General features: G+C 41.6%; 1 protein-coding gene across 6 annotated transcripts; it reads left to right on the plus strand.

Annotated features, from left to right (window-relative positions):
• The first annotated feature begins 1,794 nt into the window (after positions 1 to 1,794).
• BTBD3 (BTB domain containing 3) lies at positions 1,795 to 22,622 on the plus strand. 6 transcript variants are annotated; one of them, XM_014254726.2, is made up of 5 exons: positions 1,795 to 1,850; positions 12,776 to 13,040; positions 13,590 to 13,680; positions 14,180 to 14,298; positions 18,250 to 22,622. In XM_014254726.2, exons 2-5 carry the CDS (start codon positions 12,898 to 12,900, stop codon positions 19,280 to 19,282), a joined length of 1,386 nt encoding a protein of 461 aa, XP_014110201.1. In that variant the 5' UTR covers positions 1,795 to 1,850; positions 12,776 to 12,897; the 3' UTR covers positions 19,283 to 22,622. The 6 variants fall into 6 exon arrangements, with proteins under 6 accessions (XP_014110201.1, XP_087909502.1, XP_014110200.1 ...); XM_088053376.1 differs by lacking the exon at positions 1,795 to 1,850 and adding an exon at positions 2,044 to 2,140; XM_014254725.2 differs by lacking the exon at positions 1,795 to 1,850 and adding an exon at positions 4,239 to 4,255.
• The last annotated feature ends 240 nt before the right edge of the window (positions 22,623 to 22,862 follow it).

Here is a 22,862-nt window from a genome sequence, read left to right on the forward strand (position 1 = left end):
AGGAAAAGGATTCTCCCCACAACTTGCCCATCTAAATTATCCCCATTGCAAAAAGGTCTTTATACCTTCAGTCTGCAAAAAGGATGGAAAATTGCAGTGTTTTCCTCCACCGTGTTTAAGTTCACTCCAGACAACAATTATTTTGTTGGCTTCCCAAGTCCCAATTAAATGATCATTTACACACTGTAATTTAAAATTTGGGCTTTGCTGGTAAAATCCATAACAGCTATAAAGTGAGTGTGTGTGTACAGTCATTATCGTTGCTGTTTGGTTTCTTCTCTATTTTAATAGCTAAAATATTAAAATGGGAAAAGCAAAGTGCTGATTATCCACAGATATGCCTTATTTCACATTGTGAAGGTATCAGCTAGAATAATGTGTATATAATATAGGCAATGAGTGTTCACAGGAGACTAAAGCTGGAACACAGCACCAATTCCAGAAATAATTGTTTCTTCAGAGGAAAAATAATAATAAAATAAAAAACAAACCCAAACTTGCCCTAGAGCTCCAAGCAAAGCCTTTAGCTATGCTTTTAAAAAATAAGTGCTGGCAATACATTTTAATTTCCCACATGGCTACATACACTGGCATAATGAGAAATCCCTTATTTATGAAGCTCCTGGATGATCCTGGGTGCTGGTCCTGAAAATGCTCCATCCCTCTTGATTATTTTTTCAGCAGCTCAAAAATAAAATGTTTTGGTGTTTGGGGTTGGGTTTTTTGGTTGATTTTTTGTGTTTTGTTATTTTTTAACCTGGGCACCCTATGAGCAGCAGGATAGGAACAGCTCCTGCAAGGAAGGGTGTATGGCACTAATCTCTTGTGATATTGAGTTTATTTGGGAAAAAACAAGTCAGAGTGAGAGGGGAGGAACACCTTCCCTCCAGGTGTTGCTGGCCCTGGGATGAGACGTGGCTGCTGCAGCCTGAGGAGTTTCTCCTGTAAGCTGTTGGGTTTGGGGGTTGCTAGTTTGGTTTTTGGTTTGTTTGTTTGTTTGGGGGGGTTTGGTGTTTTGTTGGGTTTTTTTGTTTTGTTTTTGCTTGGAGGTTGTGAATAACAGGGGATGATCAAGGACGAAGATTTCAACTCCCAATTATTTTTCCTTATAACTTTCAATCTCACAAGGCTGCTGTCTAAAGGGAAGGGTTGAGCTCTCTTCTTCAGAGATATTGGTGCATGTACAGAAAAACAAATCACCTTTTTTCCTAGAGGGCAAATCCTCAGACGGGTTGGTTGTGACAAACCATGAATACGCTTGAACTTAAATGGGATTCCTAATTTAAAAAAAAAAAAAAAAAGGTAATTTCTAATTATTATTTTTTTTTTAAAAAATTATCTTGCTGTTTTCTCCCAACTTATTTCATCTCGTATGTGCAGCGTGAATATGCCTCAACGCAGTAACCGAATTTTTAATTTAAAAAAATAAAAAGCAGATTTTGACTTTTTTCTAAAGGTGTAGCTAGGTTGTCTCCCAAGTTGGTTCGAAGGTGAAATCATAAGTCTGGGCTGTACGAATATGCTGCAACTTCGGGCACTAATGTGATTTCTCATTGGGAAAAAAAAAAAAAAAGAAAAAAAAAAAGAAAAAAGTAAAAAGAAAAATTGTTGGTTTCGCAACTCTCCGCTGCGGCCGGGATCCTGTGCTGGGGTGTGGGGGTGACCCCACTGCCCTCACGGACGGCGGGGCCGCATTTTTGGGGACCAAAATCCCGCCCGAAGGGGCCGCGCGCAGGGGGCGGGGCGGGGCGGGGGCGGGGCCGCGCGCGCGCGCGCTCTTCTGAGGGGCGGGGCCGCGCGCGCGCCGCTGCGAGGAGGGGCCGCGCGCGCCGCCCCGGGAGCGCCCTCAGGTCAGTGCGAGGCGGGGGGCGCGGGGGGACACCCGTGAGGGGACACCCGTGAGGGGACACCCGCCGGGGACACCCGCGTCCCTCCGGGATGTGGCGGCGGATCTCGATCCCCTGCCGGGCTGGCTGCGGCGGGGAATGGGCTCCCCACGCCCCCCGGAGGCGCCGCCGTCAGGGGCGGGGCGGGACGGCCGCACCTGAGCGCCGGCAGCGCCGCGGAACTCGCGGAGCGCGGGCGGTCGGTGAGGGGAGCGGAGCCCCCCGGGCACGGCCTGTGCCTGGCCGGAGTCGCGGTGCGTGTCCGCGGGCGGGGGTCGGTGTCTCCTCGGCCGCCCTTTGTGCTGCAGCGGGGCGGGTTCGCGGCGGTGCCGGTGGTGAACCCATGGACCGGGTTCGGAAGGAGCCCCGGGACCCGGCTGTGTGCCCAGGCTGGAGCCTTCACCGGGAGACAGCCCAAAAGTTGGGCTTTGGGGCTTTTCTTCTCCTTAAAGTAAAGCTTCTTTTGTAGAAGAAGTACTTTAAGCATAAATTCGGTAAACTTCCCGCAGACACAATTAATAGTTGCACCCGGGTTTGCGTTAATGCCTCCTCCCTTCCCCACGCTGTTGGCCGAAGTTGTTGGTGTACCTGTCTCGGAAGGTTCGCCAGGGTCAATTTACAATTCACTACTTTCCTGTTTGTTTGTTTGGAGAAAGCCACCTGTGAACTTCGAGGTTTATATATAAATTCAATTCGTTGTGGTGTTTCCTGAGTGCTGAAGCATTTTAAAACAGGAGGTAGTAGTGGGTTGTTGTGAGTTCGAGGAAAAGTTTGAATTGAAGTTAAGATACCTAAGTGTTCCTAAACTAAGCTGCCTAATTCAAACAGCTGTCTCAATCTGAGAAGTGCTGGTGCAGGTTTTTTGCCTTTTAGTTAGTCCTCACTGCCCTTTGTTTTCAGCATGTGATGTGTGTGTTAAATTTTAATCCGTGCCCTGGGGTTTTTGGTTGGTTTTTTTGTAGAGAGGTGGTGCTGGGTTATAGGTGTACAATACTTTATTTTGCATTGCTTAAACTTTTATGCCAGAGTTAGGCTCAAAATAGCTTTTACTTCAGTGGGAGAGAACTGATCTCACCATTTCCTGCAGAATGTATGTGCAGGATGTCACAGTGCACAGTACTTGGGGTTTACTGGGTAATTTACATTTGCAAATCACATCTCTTTGGGCCTTCATTTAAAGTAAGTTCTGCAGGTTTGCCAGAGTTGAATGTCGACTGCAGTACTTTTGCTTCTTTTTTTTTCCCCCTTTTAAATCCCTCACAGTAAGTACACTGCAGCTAACTGCACAATAACTTCTCTTGTATTTCCCTGCCAGTGATCCTCAGCTCTGTGCCAGAGGAAACACCTTCCAGAAGCAACATGGGATTCATTTAGCTATCCCTTTAAGGCTGGGGGGGAAAAATACAAGTTGCAACAGTAATTTTTATGTTTTGGCCACTTGCTTGTTAGAGCTTGTGAGCAATTTTTTTTTTTCCAAATTTACCAAACAGTTATGATGATGAAAGCAGCAGTGCTAGAGTAAGCTCACTTAAATCAGAGGTCTGATGATGACAGGCCATGTGGTATGTTGTTAGAAGAAATTTAGATTGCCTGTTGTAGAAACTGGTGCAAATATATATATATATATATAATTTTGCAGCAGAATATTGTTTATGCCCAGCATTAGCTTTCTCTGATAACTGAAAATGATTCTGCCCCAATACTGTCTCTGATAACTCCTCAGACCTGGCTGGCTGTTGTTGTGTTTTACAAATGTTCAGGTACCTGAGCTGGGGTGGAAGCTCCGTTTTATGAGGCACTTAAATGAGTGATAAAGCATCAGTTTCTATCTCAGAGGGCTGATAGATGAGGCAGAAGAGGGAAGTAAGAGATGGGGATCTCAGAAGGAGGAGATTACAAGCATTTTGTGGTGGAAATTGTCATTGGTTGTGTTTTCTGCCATTAAGTTGAATTGCAATCCCCTGCCTTGGTTACAAAAGCACTTTTTATGTGTGTCAGAAAACTGAGCGAGGAGGCTTAAGTAAGACATCATTTCATTCAACTCTGTAAACTTCTCATTTTTGGGGCCTAGCTCATCTGTTTTCTGATCCTGTTGCCCTCTCTGAGTTTGATATCTTGGCAAGCTGCTGTGAAAGCCAAGCAAGTCCAACGTCTGGAAAGTGTTTGCATTTTAAAACACTGGGGAGCTGGTTGGCAGTCTGTGAGTATCTGCTGTCTGTCCTGGCTGTGTGGGATGAAGACCAGCAACAAACAGATTTGGAAGATATCTTGAGACATTACTTTTTCCAGCCCTGTCGCCTGTACCCTAAGATTACCTGATATCCTGAATAAATATTTCACTAGAGGATTATGTACCACTTCAATACCAGGTGAATGACTTGTTGATAACATCCTTCTGTGACTGGATATTTATGTATTGGGTTACACTCCATAACCACCCTAGCTACACTTTTTCCTCTTCACATCCAGAGCAATTTAGAGGAGTAATTTTCTTTAAAAACTACATTCTCTGGAATAAGAGCTGTCCTGTCTCTCTGCTCTGTTGCAAGGGTTTTATGAGAAGAAAGCAGCTCTTCAGGCAGGTGGCATGTTTGCTTGTCTGAGTGGTGTGAGGATTCCTCAGAGCTCGTTGCCTTTTGCCTTTACACTTCTATGAGACCAAAGTGATGCTACCCCATGTAAACTAAGAAAAAGTAAAGGTTTTCATACTATATAAATGTTCATAGTGCATAAAACTATTGGGTATTTATGTTTATCTTGTATAGTCCCTTAATTATGTTGTTCTGTTTGATTTGCCCCTTCCTTAGTTTCTCTGCTGCAGTTCTCATGCGTCACAGAGTTACTGTGAAGAAGAACATTTAAGATATCCTAACATTGAAAGATAAATAGATCTTAAGGCACAAAAATACATTCTGAAGCCAGAATTTGAGCAGTGTGTGTTTTTCTTGAAAATTCATGATGGTGCAGTAGCTGCCATTCACTTGTAAAGAGGAGGAGAAACTGATGGAAATACTGAAGCATAGCTGAGTGCTAAGGAAGGCAAGTGTGACTGAACTATTTGCAGCAAAGGAAAATAAATCTGATTTTCTAAAGCAGTGGATAGGAGAAAAAATTTGGAACATCTTTATCTCCATGTGGATTCAAACAGAGGCTGTGTGTGTTAGGAGAGTCTGGAATCAGTTAAGGGCAAGTAACAAGAGCCACAGCTTCTAATGCGTGGCAAAGGGAGAACCATTCAGGATTCAAGGATGTCATTCCTTGAACTGTTTGGATTTGACTCAGGTTAGCAGCACTCGGTCTCTCATGTCTAAAAATTTGGGTTATTAGACAGTTGTAAAATCACTGCAAGGGTTGTAACTCATTCCTTTTGATTCTCACTTTTAGGAAGCAAGAGCCACTGTGGCTGAGAATGTATTTTTTATCAAAGGCTTGGTTTGCCAATGTACTGACCTGTTCCTCTTTCACTGGCATGATTTTCCTCCTCTGTGGTTTAAAATGCAGTGGGAACAAGAAGCTGTAGCTTTCTTTAAAAGACTTTTCCTACTTTAGACACTGAATGCTGCCAGCTGTGATGCTCTGCTGTAAACACACAGGTTACCAATCTGCTGTGGAGTTTTAAGCCGCATGTTCCCTAACCTTGCCTAGATGTAAAACTATGGATTGGCACGATGTGGTTTTCCACAACAGACCTGTACGTTCCAGCATCTAACCAAGCTTTCCAAAAGTCCCCTCTGTTTTCCTTAGCCTTGTTGAAGGTGCTGTTGTCATGACAGTCCCAGGAGACTGAATTGTGCAGGCCACAGAGCAGGTTGTGCACCGTAGCAGTATCCTCTCCCCTCTTCTGTCCCGCTGGGAGCTTCAACACAGCGGTGTGACGTGGTGAATGTAGGTTACCTGCACGTGAAAAATGTAGTCCTTGAGTTATACACCAACTTAATCATCTGTGATGCAGTTCCCCTGTGGATACTCATGGAGTAGTTACTTCTGGTTCTCACAAGTGAGAACCTTCCTCTCTAAGGAAGTGCCTGTTCACATTTGCGTTCTTCAGACTTACTGTGTGTAAGGGAACAGAGATATTTGGGGAACTGCTGCTGTGATGGAGCAGGCAGCTTACAGCCTGCCCTTCAGAGAGCCTGTATTAATTTAACTATTCAGTTTGAAAATAATGGTTTGTGAGCCAAGTTAAAATTAGTAAAAGGTTTGTCTACAGAGGCGAGATCTGTCTGCAAGATTGGAAGTTCTGTCTGTAGTCATCTGATCTGACCTCTCCCTTGAAGCAGGCAGCATGTGAGTGCTGATTGTAGTGGTGGTTTTTCTGAAGTGCACTAAGATCACTAGCTTCTTTCTCACAGGGCACCGAAGGATCATTAAATGCTAATGACTTTTGATTACTGTTGACCTTGGTCAATTTAGAATTAGTGACCTAGAGACGAAAACCACTGTATCTCATTACCAATTTCCTGAGCTATCTGATCTTTCCTTTGTAAGTCAGTTTTGGTAAGAGGCAGAGTAGAATTAAAGTTGACCTTTGCCTTAGAAAAAGGGTTGAGTGCTTTCAGGTTTCCAATATCATGTTTATAAATAAATAGATAAATAAATGGCAGCCACTAAGGAAGAACTTATTTATGACCCTACAGACTGTCAAGAGCAAAGCTCTACGTGAAATGAAATGGACAAGCTTGAGTAGCCATGATGGGGAGCAAATGCATAATTTGTCTCTTTTAAATTAGTAGCGAAACAGTTTATCTCCTGTAACCTTGAATTGAGTTACCATTTTGTGGTTGCAGGTTTTCATTTCGCATAGTTCATTTATAATTCTTGGCTTTACTTTGAACTATCAAGAAACAAGTTAATCCCATAGAATGTATTGCAAATTTTGCTCTAGTATATTTTCTTCCTGCAGCTCCCAGCCTATGATATTGGGGAATATGTCTTTGCAGGTTTGTAAAATTATATATTTTATGTACTGATGAAGCATTTGACATTATTTTGTACCATATGCCCAGATGAGAATCTGTGGGGTCAAGTATCACCCTACAGGTTGTTTAAATGTAGGTCTTCCTTGCCACAGTTGTGGTTTATATGGACTGTCATTCCTGCAGCAGGCATGATCTTCAAATCAGAAGGAAAATACAAGAAAATTCTGAACATTTTTTTCCTCACTCTGATACATTAGCTGTATTTATTTGGGTCTGTCACGGAATAAAACCTTGAACTTTCAAAGAAAAAGCTCAGCATAATAAAGTGTTTGGGGCATAAATATTAAGTTATTCAACCTGTCACTGAAGTTAAATTGCAGGCTTTAAGCATCTAAGCAAGAAAAGTAACAGGAAAAAAATGAGAATAGGAGATGTTGCAGTTGAGTTGGGAACAGGCTCATGGAAAGTGACTTGAAATCCATACAAAGAAAGTGCACATTTATTTGCAAGTAAACATAGGAGTAGATATCAATCCTAGATGTTTTGGTGTGATCGCTTTGTCTCAAAATGGATATTGCTTTTTTTTAAAAAAAAAAGTATTTTACAGTTACAAGAATGATGTCTTATAAAGATTTAATAGAAAGACTGCTTTGATAGAGAGACTAAAAACAAATGCCATGTATAGCCTGTATGCTAGCAAATACTACAGGAGTAAAAAATTGTTGTGAATACTCATTCTTTAGGTTTCTACTTTGTTATTTTGTGTTTACCTTTTGACTAGGCTGCTCAGGACTATCTACTTTTGTTTTCTTTAAAGCATCAAGAGCATTTAAGATAAAAAAGTAAAAGCTATCTTAGTGGATAATGTTATGCAAAGTGTTTAAATCCTCATAAACACTAAGCAGTTAAAAATATTTGGTAACAAGTATGTTGCTAGTGTAGCGTCAGTTCTATAGAAAAATACACTAACTATTTTGGACTTTGTTTTTAAGCTTCTAGTCTTGGTTCAAGATGCAATTCTACTCTGATACTGTCTACTCTTTCACAGCTCTTGATTATCATGGGATGTAAATGATATTTTTTTTAGTATCTATTTTGGCTTGTTTGAGAGCCTTTACAATTTTTCCCATCTTTCTTCCTGCTTTCCCATCTTTTCTTCCTGGTTTGTTTTTTTTTTTATTTTCTATAGAAGACCTTACTGAGTTAGACTTCATTGCCAGCTTTTCCATGTAGCAGACAGAAGTAGATGCCATCTTGGTTTTCTCCAGTGCTGCCAATAAGAAACTTAGGAGAGAGGAGATTGGAAGTTTTTGTCCACTGCAATACAATTTTTTTACTCGAGGAAATAAAGGGTATTTATGAGCTATCAGTCCTCTTTGCAAATTTGTTTTTACAAACAGAAGGGTTGGAATGGAGATTGGGAAGGACTCTTCCAAGTAATTTATAGATAGGTAAACAGAACAAATTTTTAAATGAGTGCTTAAAGTTAACTTAAAGTCAATGAAGGCTAGCAGTGGACACACAGGTAGATTTGTTAAACAGTAACATTGTGTGTTTATTTTGGTTAATCAAGATATGACATCTGAAATTTGTTTCCTTGTAGGGGAAATTCAGAATTTAAACAATGTTAATAATGCATAGGCATAGTAACTGCCAAAGAAGATATTTGGCAACTTTACAGAAAAAGAAATGTATGCATTTCCTCATTGCTTACTAAGAATTCTTTTCTTTATTCATTATGTGGTCGTAACAAACAATTGGGAATTTTGATGAAAGCTTGTGTTTTATAGAATTGCCTAGCTCATGTTACTACATGAGGAACAGGCCTGTAAATGAGAGATGTACAAAAACTCAGCCTGTCAGAAGGAGAAAAAAGATACAAACTCTTTGGTTTCCTTGCTATTGCATCAGGAGAGACAAAGTATGAGGAAGAATACTCCCATCAGCCCTGGAAATTAAATTGATTTCTCTATTAGGAGTTGCCTTTAGGAAGGCATAATTATAGTAGTAACAGGTTATTAAAAGTTGTACCAAGAGCTGGGCTTTACTCTGACTTTTGTGCTGCACCAGTTATATTATGTTCTTAAAGGATAAATTAGCTGGGATGGCAGGAGTGTTACACACACCTGGCTTTGAACAGCAAAGCTGCTGCTTCAGTTCACAATGTTTAAAATGTTTAATCAGGAACGGATTTCCAAAGGCTCATAACCTGCTCCTAATATTTTGGAAGGGGCATGTAACTTGGTGTGTAGTACCTCAGACTGGGAACATATTCTTTTGCTTAATTCTTCTCTTCTGGCATTTTGAATACCCATTAGGCCAGTGTTAAGATTTAAGCGTGGAATTTCCTATACCCTTTAACTTGAAATGTTTCTGGTCTGACTACTTTGCTTGTAAAATAAAAATTAATGTGCCTTTGAAAAACTGTTTCCCTTTTTCTCAGTTGTATATATCAAGTTTAGTTCTGTTAATATATAATTAATGAAGAAAAATGAGACTTGCTGAAGAAGATTAGGAGCACATTGTAATAAGATTTCAGAAATGGATAGATCTATGGATCAGAGAAGGCAAATTTCCTTGATCCTTTTGTTGGAGACAGACTGATCTAAACTGGGGATTTTGACTGGTCTTCAACAGGCAGCAGTTCATGGGGTTTTTTACTGTCTGCCAGTGTATTGATTTCTAAATTCATTAACAGTATTTGTATAGTAAAAGAACAAAACGCTGTTGTAGGAAAATAAATGGAAGCTGCTGCCAAAACAGAAAGAATAGGGAGTGAGAATAGCAATAATTCTTTGGGGGTTGTTTTTTGCGTTTCACATCCATCTAATGAGTAGTTTGAGACTTGGTTCCTGTGGTGAAGTGCAGTGGAAGGTGGTATGAACCTGCAAGAGGTTTGTAGGTTTTAACAGCAATTCTATGAAAATCTAAATCTATTTATATATATATATATATATATATATAAAAAAATATATATAGATATATTTTAGTGTTCTGGAATCGCTTCTATCTTCCAGTTAGAGCAGACTGGGTTTTGGTGGGTGGCTTAAGAGCAGGCAAAGATGGCAGTTTGGCTTTTTATTTACTGGGCTGGATTTTTACCTTGCCATGCAGATACTTCTCATCTACTGGGGTCTGTCTGACTGTTCTGAGTTCAGGCAGAACATGCTTCAGCTACAGCTACTCTCTCCTTTCCTTTTCCAGAAAGCACAACATGCTGTGCATGTGTGATGTGCTCCAGAACTCAAAGCTTGGTAGATTCCTGTGGATTCACTTTTACAATCTGTCTTTCCCACACGGAGTTAGCTGGTCAATCTGTCCCTCATTCTCTTTATCTCCTGTAGCCTCCTAGTGACCTAATCTGGTGTGTGAAATCTTTGGATTTGTCCTGGTCATTGGTTTGAAGAAATGTGCAGAGATCTTGATTTTTATGTACTTTGGGAGTCTATAAAATGAATTTGTGGAACGCCAGTCAAATCTTCCAACCCCTGTTATCTTTCGCCTTCTGCCAACTGCAATGCTGAGAACCAGATTTTCTGGAGTCTGTGGTTTTCTGTATCTTTAAGAGATTTTTTTTTTAAAGATTTCTTCCTTTTGAAATGTTTGTCCTGTGCAGTGGCAAAAGGGTTATTTTTGTAACTGGAAGGACTGGAAATTTACATAAGGAGAGGAAAAAAAAAAAGCTTAAACTCAACAAACTCAAATTCTGTTCTGGGAATACCTGCTGTGTTCCCGTTATAAACATAGCTGTGAGCAGTTATAAGATCCCATCTGTGGCATGAGTTTCTTCTCCTTTACCCCTTCTTTTCCCTCTCTACAGTTCAATATGGTTTAGGTTTTTAGTTTCCCTTTCTAACCAATCTGTTGCAGATAAAAAAGAAAAAGCGAGGAGAAAGAAAAGGTTGCTAGAAATAATTTCTTTGGAAGTTACATAACCTCCCCTCAATGTATTTAGGAACGTGTCTCTGCCTTTCAGCTGCACCAGGCATAACCCACCATCTTCCTTTAAAGCAGCAGTCGAGGAGATTTTGCACTAAGATGTTGGATTGTGAAATGTAGCAGCTGAGGCATGGACACGTCTCCCTCCCTCTGTTTCCCCCTTCCATGGGCAGTGCCTTCAGACAGAGAGCACAGATGTGTCTGGGAATGGCATCATCCCCAACCGCTGCAGCAAAGCCTCCAGATGGCCGGGGCGTGCAGTGAGTGCTTCGTGTGGAGCATCTCCCAAGGAGACCTGGTAATCTGAAATAACTTGCACACTCTCAGGTTAAAGACCTTCTGAGTGTTACACAGCCACAGCTGTGATTCAAGCCTTTGGGATGGAGATGGAATAAATAGCCTGAGTAATATTTCTGTTTGAGTCAGTGGCGGGTTTCTGTCAGGGGCTTCAACAAGATTTCTTCACCAGCCTTTTATCACTTTAATTTCCCTGCTGTACTCTTGTCCAGCAAAACTAATTAAGGCAAAATGTGGCTAGATTAGCTTTGAAAGCAGAGGGGCTTTTTCTTTAAAACTGAAAGTAATTATGAAATCATATTTTAATTATCTGCTTCCCAGTATTTTAAGGTGTCATATGTTGACGCCTCACACCAAGTATTTTTTATTTCCCTGCTTTTGTTTTCAAGTGGCTATGCTTGGTGATTTTTCTATACACTTGACCTGCTGTTAAAGAAATATGATCTAAATTTAAGTTCTGAGTAAACTAATGACAAAAAATTAGACTTCTGTCCTATTTAAATGGTTTGGTTGACATAGCTTATATCCTGTTTATTTCAGAAGGTCTTTGTGAATAAAACTGGACTCTTGCATCTCAAGGAGTGATTTTTGCTCGAGACTCTCTAAATCATTCAGACCTTTCCATTTAATGCTTTGAACTATTGATTAAATATATTCGCTCTGGTTTGCTTTAATCTGATTGCACATCTAGAAGTTTTCTTCTGATGTGGCGCAGCCATGTCTGGTGTAAGCTGGCTTAATTAGCGCTGCTTAGTGATTTGGGACCCCTGTCAAAGGCTGCTATGTTATCTGGAAACAGAAGGAGTTAAAGCTGAAGCTGTGACCTCATCCCTGTTCATGTTACACTGGAATAGAAGCTGCGCTGAAAGGGATTGTTCGGCTGCATCGCTGTCTCTGCTGCTGCTTGATTGCTTTAATTCGGTTCTGGTATCTGTCGCACACTCGCTGAACAACTCTTACAGTAGGGATTTGTGGGAATGCTAGAGGCAAAGGAAGCCGTGCTAATATTGAATGCCCGTGGAAACAGCTCCCACGGCGATACACTCAGATCTTTCTACCTGATTTCAACTTCTTACTGAAAATTGAAGCGGCACCGAGGAGAGCTCACACACACAGAGAAACACGCACGCACTCCCGCCCAGCCGTGCGCTTAGGCAGCCGCGTGTGCCTTTTATTCCCTAATTCCCACGCCGGCTGCGTGGGAGCCGCGGGAGCGCTGCTGTGGCTTTAACGTGGGAGCGGCGCAGGCTACAATAGGTGTCACTGTGTGCGAGCCCAATCGCGCTCGGTGCCTGCAGCCATTGGCTCCGGCCGCACGGCTCCGGTCCCGCTCCGCTCCCAGCCCTGCCCGCACAACTTGGGCTCGCCGGCAGCCTGGCACTGCCACCGGGCGCTCCTCCCGCCCTCTGCCCGGGCTCTAGCGCTGCCAGGCGGCTCCTGATCGGGAAAGCTGGAAAGAAAGAAAGCTGGAAGGAATGATGGGGATGTATTTAACGATTCAAGTACTGGATCAAACTTAAAGTCAGTTTCTTACTCGGTGCGCTGGAAAGGTCACCTTGTCTTGCTGGAAAAGAAGCAAACTCTCAGCTCTGCTGCTTTTGGTGTAACAGCTTCCACGTACATTCCTAAATGTTCCTAGCTAGTTAGGCTGTTGGGCTTTACACACGGGTATACTCATGGTAGATGAGAAAGGAAAGAACATGAAATGTCTCACCTTCTTCTTGATGCTTCCAGAGACGGTCAAGAACAGGTCTAAGAAGAGCTCTAAGAAAGGAAATAGCAGCAGCAGTAGCAACAGCAAATTGCCTCCAGTTTGCTATGAAATCATTACCTTGAAGACCAAAAAGAAGAAGAAGATGGCTGCTGATATTTTTCCCCGAAAGAAACCAGCTAACACTAATACAACTGCTGTCCAGCAGTACCATCAGCAAAACCTCAATAACAACAACACTATTCCTGCACCTAATTGGCAAGGACTTTATCCAACCATCAGAGAGAGGTAAGTTCAAGGCAGTTTTTTTTGGTGTTTGAATGGAGAGGTGAAAAGTAGCAAAATGTCCAGAATGCATTTATTTGCTGAAGAAAACACAGTTATGTTTTATTTCTTTGGGCTTTTTTTGTATATGTGTGTGTGAAATAAGGATTTTGGTAATGGAAAAATATTTTAGTATCTCTTTTCCAGTCAGTGCATCTGTTTGAGTTAATAAAAATGTTGCTGAAAGCTGCGGCATAGCCATAAAGATTTGCTTTCAGACCTCAGTGGGGATACATGCTCTAGACTTTGATTTCCACTTCTTGGAAAGTTCTCAGAAGTTTGGGGGTTTGTTTTATTGCACACACACACACATACCAAACACGCTTTTTCCTCCTTAGTATTTTTTCCAGTATATTTGTGCAATGATGTGTAAAGTAGCTTGAAGAAAAGTGTGACCTGCTTCTCTTTGCTAACAAGCAACTTGAAGTTGTTAAAAAATCAAATATTTTGGGTCTGGGGCATGCAGAGAGAGTTCCCGGGTGCCACAAATTAACACGCTACCTCTGTTTGTAGAAATGCAGTGATGTTCAACAATGACTTGATGGCAGATGTTCATTTTGTGGTCGGGCCACCAGGTGGGACCCAGCGGCTGCCAGGACACAAAGTAAGCGACAGCTGCACGATCCGCTGGGGTGGGGAGAGCTGGAGAGAGCTCCCACGGTTCCAGCAGGACAGAGCGTGGGAGGCTCAGCTCTTCTGGGACAGGCAGCAGTCTGTGTTTGAAAAGGCCACATGCAGTGGGATAATCTGTCCCTGGCTTTTCTTTGTGTTTTCAGTTAAACAGCACATTTGTTGGGCTAAGGCAGCAAAGTTAGGAATACTGCTTTGTGCTGTTGATTAATACTGCTCTTGAGAGTTCCTAGAAATAGTTAACTTCTGTGGTGGAGATGAGTGTTTTCCAGTAGCTAATGCATCTATGCCCAGGAGAGTAAAACACAAGGAAAACGTGTAATTTGTTCTTAACTTGGACTTCATTTCTTACTGAAGTGTGTCTGTAGAGCCTGTCAGTGCAGCCCAGTATGCTCAGAGTGGCTCTCCCACATTGTTTGTGTTGGCAGTGTTTTCAGTTCAAAGCATGAAATAAGATTTCCCTTTCTCAACAGTATGTCCTGGCTGTTGGGAGCTCTGTATTCCATGCGATGTTTTACGGAGAGCTTGCTGAGGACAAAGATGAGATCCGTATACCAGATGTTGAGCCTGCTGCTTTTCTTGCAATGCTGAAGTAAGCATCATTCATCTGCTGGATATGTGTTCCTGTCCCATGTATACGTACTCTGCCAGTGTCACAGCTGAAGTATTACACTTGCATATAAACAGAGAGCAGTCGCTTGAAATATTCCTCTTTTTGTGTTTTAAACTTTCACCTCATTTTGCTCTCCCCCCTGTTCTTCCAGGCACACACATATTAGACTAATGTAGGCAGTTGTAAATAATGACTTTGACAGGGGATCTTTGGGCACATTGTGTACTGTAATGCCTATCGATCTGATTTGTCACTACACGTTACACAAAGGAATGGAGTTACTAAAAAGATTTGTCAGCTGTAACAAAAAACCCCGAACCAACTGTTCTACTTTGCAAGCATAGAGGAAAGTTAAAAATGCATGCATAAAGCCCCCCCAGACCCAGTAAATTGCTGGGTTTGTAGATTGACATCGTTCCAGCTCTTTTATAAGATTGCAGTACACAGGTCTTGTCCTAGGAAAATGACCCTAAGTTATTCAGTATAGCCTCTGAAAAATAAATTTCTCCTCATGCATCATATTGATGCATTTGGAAAGTGATAAAATGGCTGTTTACATGAATAGGGGGTTTTATCTAACAAGAAAACTAGTCAGTTTACATGATCCTTATTTTTCTTCTTGCAAACGGCATAAGAAATGCTCTCTTTTCCTAAATGGGCATAATGAAGCAGCTTCCCTGCTGAATTGTCCTTGGATGTATCTATAAACTCTGGTTGTCAAAGAGAAATGCTCTATCACAGAAATGCTATGGCTTTGAGGTTGTCTTTTTTCCCCTTCAGCTTAAATAAATGCCATTACTTTCCTATACAGAAAATACATCAGTATCTGATAGTCATCCCTTTAATATGCTGCAGGTTTTCTTGCATGTAATGATATAATCACTAGCTAGCAATTTATTGTATTTCATAAGTTGTTTTGATTAGCTTGTGATTACAGAACAGTTTCTTTTTCATTTTTAACATTTCACTATGTTATGACACAGTTATTAGTTGTTATGGCACCATAGATGAACATTCAAAGTTGCATGTAGAGTTTTTATAGGTTATCATCAGGATATCAGGAATGTTCTGTGCAAATATTGGTAACTTCCAGGAGAGCTCCACAGATGTTCTGTAGACTTGGAATATAGTCTTGGAATATAGGAATATAAAGTTAAGATATAACATTTTGTAGGGAAGTATGTTATGGATCTTTGCTTTGGGCCTTTTTGATTTTGTGGCAGAGCTCAAACTTATGCTTTACTTTCCTGCTGAATTTTACAAATCACAAATACAAGATACTTGGATTCTTCCAGCCCCCACCCTTTTCATTTTGAACAGCAAATCTATTTCATTGTGGCTAAACATGACGTGCTGTATAAAAACTGAATGCTTTCTGAATTTATCATTAAGAAATGTGTGCAGAAAGCAAGCCTAGAAGACAGAGTATCAACACTGACATCTAGGTCTTGGCATACTATTTAGCCCATGGCAATTTAGGAAACTATCTATGAGAGCATGGCCAGAACCATGGGATTCTTCACTTGCTCAGCTTTTATTGAAAAAACTCGAAAGACCAGAACAAGTTTGTGGTTTGTGTGGCTGTTGAGGTAACCTTGCCATTGCTGCCTTCCCTGACGCAGCATGCCTGAGGCTGCAGAGTGCCCCGGTGCCTGCGGACACAGGAATGCTGCAGGGAAGGCACAGGCATGGTGCTCAGCAGTGCAGCAGCCCCTAATCACAGGAGCCACTGCATGTGGAGCTTAGGGGGAGCCACCATCCCCTTCACTCCTCTCACTCTGGAAAACCATCCCTGTGAGTGTTTCTTGCAACTGCTGTTGGCCATGGATGGCACAAGGCTCTATTGCTACGGAGGGAAAGACTTCAGCTATGCCAAAGCAGCCTCTCCTTCATATGCTTCTTTCTGCACCATAATCTTTGTCAGAAAATACATTTAGCTTGAGTTTTTTTTGTTTTGACATCTTGCTGGGTTGGTTCCCCCCCCCCTCCCCCCCAGGAATGAATTCTAATGGCATAAATATTTTTTGTGTTTTATTATAGAGTGGGCATTCTGACAACAAATAAGGTGTTGTCAGGTGTAACGTAGGAAATGCCACGACTGGTAGACATTAATTATTCTCCCAGTAAAACTGCTTTGACTGTTCTCTGCAGTTTTAAAAACAGGGTTAAACTCAGTCTAGCTGCTAAACTGAATTGGTGCATTAATGTATTATATCTTATCTCAGTCTCAACTGTTCAAGTTAGAACTGTGATCTCATCTCAACCCAGGCTGAATGTGTTACTAAACCATCAAACCCTGTGGTCTGGCAGAATCCTGTGTTTGAGAACAGGGTGAAACTGAAATATCAGTAATTGCAGACCAGAGCTGAGGTGCATTGGCAGAGTGAGAGGTGTGGAGTATTGCTGACAGCCAGTCTGTGCTGTGTCTGCTGTACGTCAGTGATACTAGTTTTTTATTTTCAGGAGCATTAAAACAGCAACTTTTGTACTATTTCAATTTAAAACAGATGTCATCATTCTCTGCTGTACTAGCAGGCAAAGAGAGTAATAGATGGGAGGAAAGAGTTGGAGAAAAATGAGGAGAATCATAAAAAAATATTAATTGGAAAATGGTATTTTTGGGGCAGTAAAGGAGCTAAGCCTGTAACTATTGATACATAGATGGATTCTTTGGTTTAACAAATAAGCTGAAACCAAGTAGTAAAGACTAAAAACAGGCTTGGCTTTATGTAAGTTTTCTTTTTCTCCATAACCTCTTAGATTTTATATTGCTGGAGCAGTACCTCCTCTGTGCGTGTTTTCCTAGTGTGGCATGGAGGATACTATCTTACAGCTGCAAAAATACAGATAGTTATTTACAGCTATAATCAGATCAGTGTAGGTACTAATTCCTCTTTATAGGCACATCTGTTCTGCAGAAAACTTGTTGTGTAGGGAAACCTGCTAACTAGAAAATTTTAATTAGTACAGGGTTGCATACAACTTTAGCTTTTCTGGAGGAAGATACTTTTATCAGCCATAACCATCAAGACTTGCTTATCCCTGTGAAGAGTGAAATTGCATTTGGCATGGTTTTAGCACATTGCATTCACCAGCTGCAAATGGGGCCCTGAAGCATGAGATATTGAAAAGAACAAACTGTACAATGCTTCATTTCTCTGAGCAATGAATCTCAGCAGTTTAGTCACATAAATAGAATTTCACCTTCATCTCTTCCACCACACTACCATAGCAGTAAAGCTTTTTTCATCCTTATGCAATGAGACTGAGTGAAAATGCTGTGCTAGTTGAGTTAGGATGTTGTGAGCATTAAAAACCTGAAAATCTTCCATTTGCTGTATGCTTCATCACCCTTGAAAAATCCAACCAAAAACACGAGGCCAAACAAAAAAGCCACCTCTGAAAAAAAACCAACCCAGAAGTTACAGAAATGGGTAGCACCTGATATACTTGAATACCATTTCTCTTCTTAGATTACCTAGTTACTCTCTACAAATTCACCATTCCTGTGTTTGTGCATACACCTCAGTAAACCACGGTTCACCATCAGGGGACACGCAGTCCAGGAACTCTTGATAACATGTTCTCCAGACTCCTGGAGCTGAGTGGGGCAGCCCTGCAGGAGACCCTGGCTGTGTGGAAGGAGCACAGAGCTGCAGGGGCCACAGTTTTTAAACAGTTGTCTCATAGCATGCACCCCAAATGGAAAGTTGGATTCACCCTAGATTTAAGCCTGTTCTCTTCCATGGGCTTAACATCAGTGCTGATTTTTTTTGTGCTTTCTGGGCTTAATCAATACTTCCCAAAGCACTGCTTGGTTTTAATGTGGAGCCATTTAAATATTCAGTGTTTCTGATTTTGTGTGAGTTTGTTGCTGACAGACTGTTGTTGCGTCAAGCAGCAGCGTTACACCCGTGTGCTTTATTTCAGGTACATCTATTGTGATGAGATCGATTTGGCCGCAGACACCGTCCTGGCCACACTTTATGCTGCCAAGAAGTACATTGTCCCTCACCTGGCCCGAGCCTGCGTCAACTTCCTCGAGACAAGTCTGAGTGCAAAGAACGCCTGTGTGCTGCTCTCCCAGAGCTGCTTATTCGAGGAACCTGACCTGACCCAGCGCTGCTGGGAAGTGATTGATGCCCAAGCTGAGCTCGCTTTGAAGTCTGAGGGTTTCTGTGACATTGATTTTCAGACTCTTGAAAGCATTCTCCGAAGGGAGACTCTGAATGCCAAAGAAATTGTTGTTTTTGAGGCAGCTCTGAACTGGGCTGAAGTGGAGTGCCAGCGACAGGAGCTGACGGCCACCATAGAGAACAAGCGCAAGGTGCTGGGCAAGGCTCTCTACCTGATCCGCATCCCTACCATGGCCCTCGACGACTTCGCCAACGGCGCTGCTCAGTCCGGGATCCTGACGCTCAACGAAACCAACGACATCTTCCTCTGGTACACGGCTGCCAAAAAGCCGGAGCTGCAGTTTGTCAGCAAGCCCCGGAAAGGCCTCGTCCCTCAGCGCTGCCACCGCTTCCAGTCCTGCGCTTACCGCAGCAACCAGTGGCGCTACCGGGGCCGCTGTGACAGCATCCAGTTTGCTGTTGATAAGAGAGTGTTCATTGCCGGCTTTGGGCTCTACGGCTCCAGCTGTGGGTCGGCAGAGTACAGCGCCAAGATCGAACTGAAGCGACAGGGAGTTATCCTGGGCCAGAACTTGAGTAAATACTTCTCGGATGGCTCTAGTAACACTTTTCCCGTGTGGTTTGAATACCCAGTGCAGATTGAGCCTGACACCTTTTACACAGCAAGCGTGATTCTGGATGGTAACGAACTCAGCTATTTTGGACAGGAAGGAATGACAGAAGTTCAGTGTGGGAAGGTGACTGTTCAGTTTCAGTGCTCCTCGGACAGTACAAATGGCACGGGGGTACAGGGAGGACAAATTCCTGAACTCATATTTTACGCTTGAATGGGAGTGTGTGGATACAAAAAGCATTTTGCTATGAAGAACCTGTCTGGTTCAGGCCTACTGACACTTAGCTTTTTATCTGCAGATATGTGATCAGTACAGGGAATATGTAACTAAATGCTGTGGCAAGTTCCTGGCTTGCTGTACTTGTAGCATCGTTGGTGATTAAGTGTAATATTTAAACTGGAAGCTCTTAGAAACAAGCAAGTTTTAAAGGCTTTGTAAGAGGGGTGCCTGTTTGCTGGTGATGCTGACCCTTCCTTTGTTGCACCTGTGAATCACCAGAGGACGTCCCCCTCTTGTATCTCACTAAACACTGTCTTCATTGATCTGTTTTCTCTTTCTCCATTTTCTGCTTTCTGCTGGTATTGGGGAGGTAGGGATAGAAAATGAAGAGCCTTACTTTATAGCTCTCTCTGCTGTCTTCTCTGCAGACTTTAGAGATTCCAGTAAACCAAGCTGCTTTTGACCATGGGGGCTGAAAGAAATCCTTCAGTTAAAAGCAGAAAAAGCGCAAATTTAAACCCTCATCCTGTGAGATTCTCCTGCAGCCTGTTTGGGACAGCTCCAGGGGAAGATGGGGAGAAGGAAGCATCTTGCAGGAAGCTCCACAGCATACTGACTGTGTCCCCAGTGCATGGACATGTTCACAGTGAGGAAGGGATGTGGGCTTGGCAAGTTACCCTTGGAGTTCATTTTCTAGGAACCCCACCTTGAAGGCAAGGAAGTACTTGCATGTGTTCAAATTGTGAATGCAGCTCTTGAAACTCTATTCCCATGACCCAGGTTTTGCTACATTGGAGTTGATCTTCTCTTTAAACGGCATTTCTTTGAACCCTTGCTAAATAAATGGGAATTTATATCAATCATCTGATGCAGGATAATTTTTTTTGTTTGTTTTGGGTGGTTTTTTTTTTTCTTTTTCCTAAACATGGTAGAGGCAGATTTTAGAGGAACAAAAGAATGTATCAATCTTGACTTGGATTTTTTTCTGTAATACAAGATTTTTTCTTTTCTTTTTATTACCAGCTGAAATTTAGACAGACAGAAGATTCCCAGCTGTGGTCATATTACACTTAGTTATATACCATCAGATAGCAGTGAGGGGGAGGAAGTCTCCTCTAATGGGCTGTTGTTGGAGCTCTTGCAACTTCTTATGGCTACACATCAATCAGAGGATTATGTGGTACAGAACCTTTTTCTTGCCTGAGTTTTTTCCCCCCAAACTTCCTGTCACATGTCCATATAATTTTTGCAAAAGTATGAGGGATACTCCTTGTATCAGGGAAGGAAACCAATATAAATAAGAACTACAGGTACTATTGCAACATGAGAAAATCCTTCATCACTGCTCTGGGACAGTTGTTCCTCAAAGGCTACACTGCCCATTGTAAAGCATCTCATTCTTGCTTCACCTCCAAAGTGGGTTCTGTTTGTTGCGTACCTTTTAACAAAATGAGAGGACCAAATGATTCTTTAGACTGGCTGAAGATTAATATTACAGTATATCAACACATTAATGTAGCATAACCCTAAATCCACTTGTCAGTTCTGTAGTAAAAATGTTTTTCTCATATGATTTCTTACCAGTTTAATACTATTTCTCTAAGTGTTGCTCGGCGGTTGGAATCCTGGCCCCCGGCCATTGGAAAGTGCCAAAATACATCTTTGCAGTGTCCAAAATACCATCTGAAGTAAGGAAAACTGGAGTGTAGTCATCAAACACTTTATGGCCAAAGCCCAGATCTTCCCTCTAGGTAATAAAAGGAGAACCAGGTAAAAAAGTACCCTGCAGGATTTATGCCTTTCATCCATCTTAGCATTTAATATTTTGTATGCATACATACATACATGTGTGTGTAAGCAGCGCTCTTTCTCAAATGTAAATACCCTCAAAATACATAGAAAAATGTTTTGTTTTTTGTAACAGATGTACATAATCCAGACTGCTCGTGAAATCTAAACAGAATGCTCCATGGAAAACTCCCAGGGAGAGATTTAAAAAAAACTCCTGTTATTTATATTTAGATCTGCAGCTGAAAATAGACGAGTATAAATGGTATGGAGTGGAGAAAGAGTTGCTGAAGAGATCATAAAAAGGAATCTGAGATTGTGATGAGGTAGCGGTCATCTACTTTTAGACAGCATTTGAGCAGCAATTCCATTTATTTAGATACATTTCAAAGCAGAGAAAGATGCTAATCAGCTGATTAAGTTTTCATACAGCAAGTGGCTGATGCAGATGTAATTACTCCGAGTGATGAGCAGATTGACAGGTTGTTTGTGGTAGTGAGCTGCATTCCGATTTGTTTGGTAAAAAAAATGTGCCACAGCTGGTGGGACAAGTCAGAGAGTACTGCATTGGTTTAACTAGTCTTGGGTTCTCACTTTTAATTTATTATTTGTTTTGACTTACCTGCAAATAAAGGTGATGTATCTGCTATGTTCACTGGCTGGAAGAGAAGTTCAGAGATCGGAATACTCTGTAGCTGTAATATGTAGAAAATGAGCTGCTATTTAATTATTGTTCTTATTTGATTCTTTTATGAAGTCTTTTTGATGAAGTAGGGTGAAAGCAACCTCTAGCTTAATTCCTCTGAGTCTGTTCCAGGTTTTAGGAGCTGGTGCAGGGAAAGGTTTCCAGCATGGTTGATCAAACAAACAAAGGCACCCAAAACACCTTTTGATGCTCGCAGCACAACTTGCTTCTGAGCACTTGGTGATGCTAACAAGTACTGGGATGTAAGAAGGTGACCAGTGCCACTCACCTGGGGACATCAGGGCACTTCAGGAGGTGTCTGAATGTGGATTTGGTTGGTTTGGCAGAAGCACCCAAGCCTGAATACACTGACTGACATTTTGCAAGCATCAGCCATATCAGCCTGGAATGTAAAGGTAATGTCGATAGAGATCACCTTGCAGATTCTGTCTAAACTGTTCCTGGCTGTCTTTGCTACTTGTATCTTTGATTTGCTGGTGAGAGGAATCTGTGATAAGAGAGTATAATGTAATATACTTTCTGCATATCTAAAATAGTATTTAAGTAAACATTTTAATTTCTACACACCTATTGCACTGAACTGGTTTGGATTTGTTGGTTTGGTTTTTTTTGTTGTGATAAACTTGGCTCACTTCAGGTCCCACCACCCATTTGTGCTGAAGCAGTGTTTGATCTTAGCAGGCTTACAGCATTATTTATAAAGGACAGATATATATAAATATATGAAGTACCTCATGTTGAATGTTATTGTACTGTATCTTTAATGTCACAGTGCAGATCTTGTTGGACTCATGAATGTGTATAATCACGTTAAACATAAAAATAAAAATGATTCTTAAATGGTTGTCTCCTGCAGTATCTTTGAAGCATGAGCTGTGAAAGCCCTTACTTAGTTATCTCTTCTAACAGTTCCTATTGTTGTACAGTTGTGCAGGGATATTTGTTGAGCTTATGCATTCAGAGATCTTTTGATCCCCAAAGAAGCAAAAGTCTAAGGAAAAAACAGGGAAGAACAATGAAAATGTTAATCAGTTACATTGTAAAAAGGTTGACGATTAAGCTAATGAGCTAGAGTGAATG

The sequence above is a fragment of the Pseudopodoces humilis genome, chromosome 3 (assembly GCF_049639895.1).
Source record: "Pseudopodoces humilis isolate 2021_Gansu_Grassland_sample_001 chromosome 3, ASM4963989v1, whole genome shotgun sequence".
Classification (NCBI taxonomy): Eukaryota; Metazoa; Chordata; class Aves; order Passeriformes; family Paridae; genus Pseudopodoces; species Pseudopodoces humilis.

Bases quoted from the DNA above. Each gene is read 5' to 3' on its own strand.
- BTBD3 (XM_005525434.3), top strand. From the start codon at position 12,718: ATGGTAGATGAGAAAGGAAAGAACATGAAATGTCTCACCTTCTTCTTG. The intron at 13,681-14,179 runs GTAAGCGACAGC...CTTTCTCAACAG, and splicing joins AGCGGCTGCCAGGACACAAA to TATGTCCTGGCTGTTGGGAG. The intron at 14,299-18,249 runs GTAAGCATCATT...GCTTTATTTCAG, and splicing joins GCTTTTCTTGCAATGCTGAA to GTACATCTATTGTGATGAGA.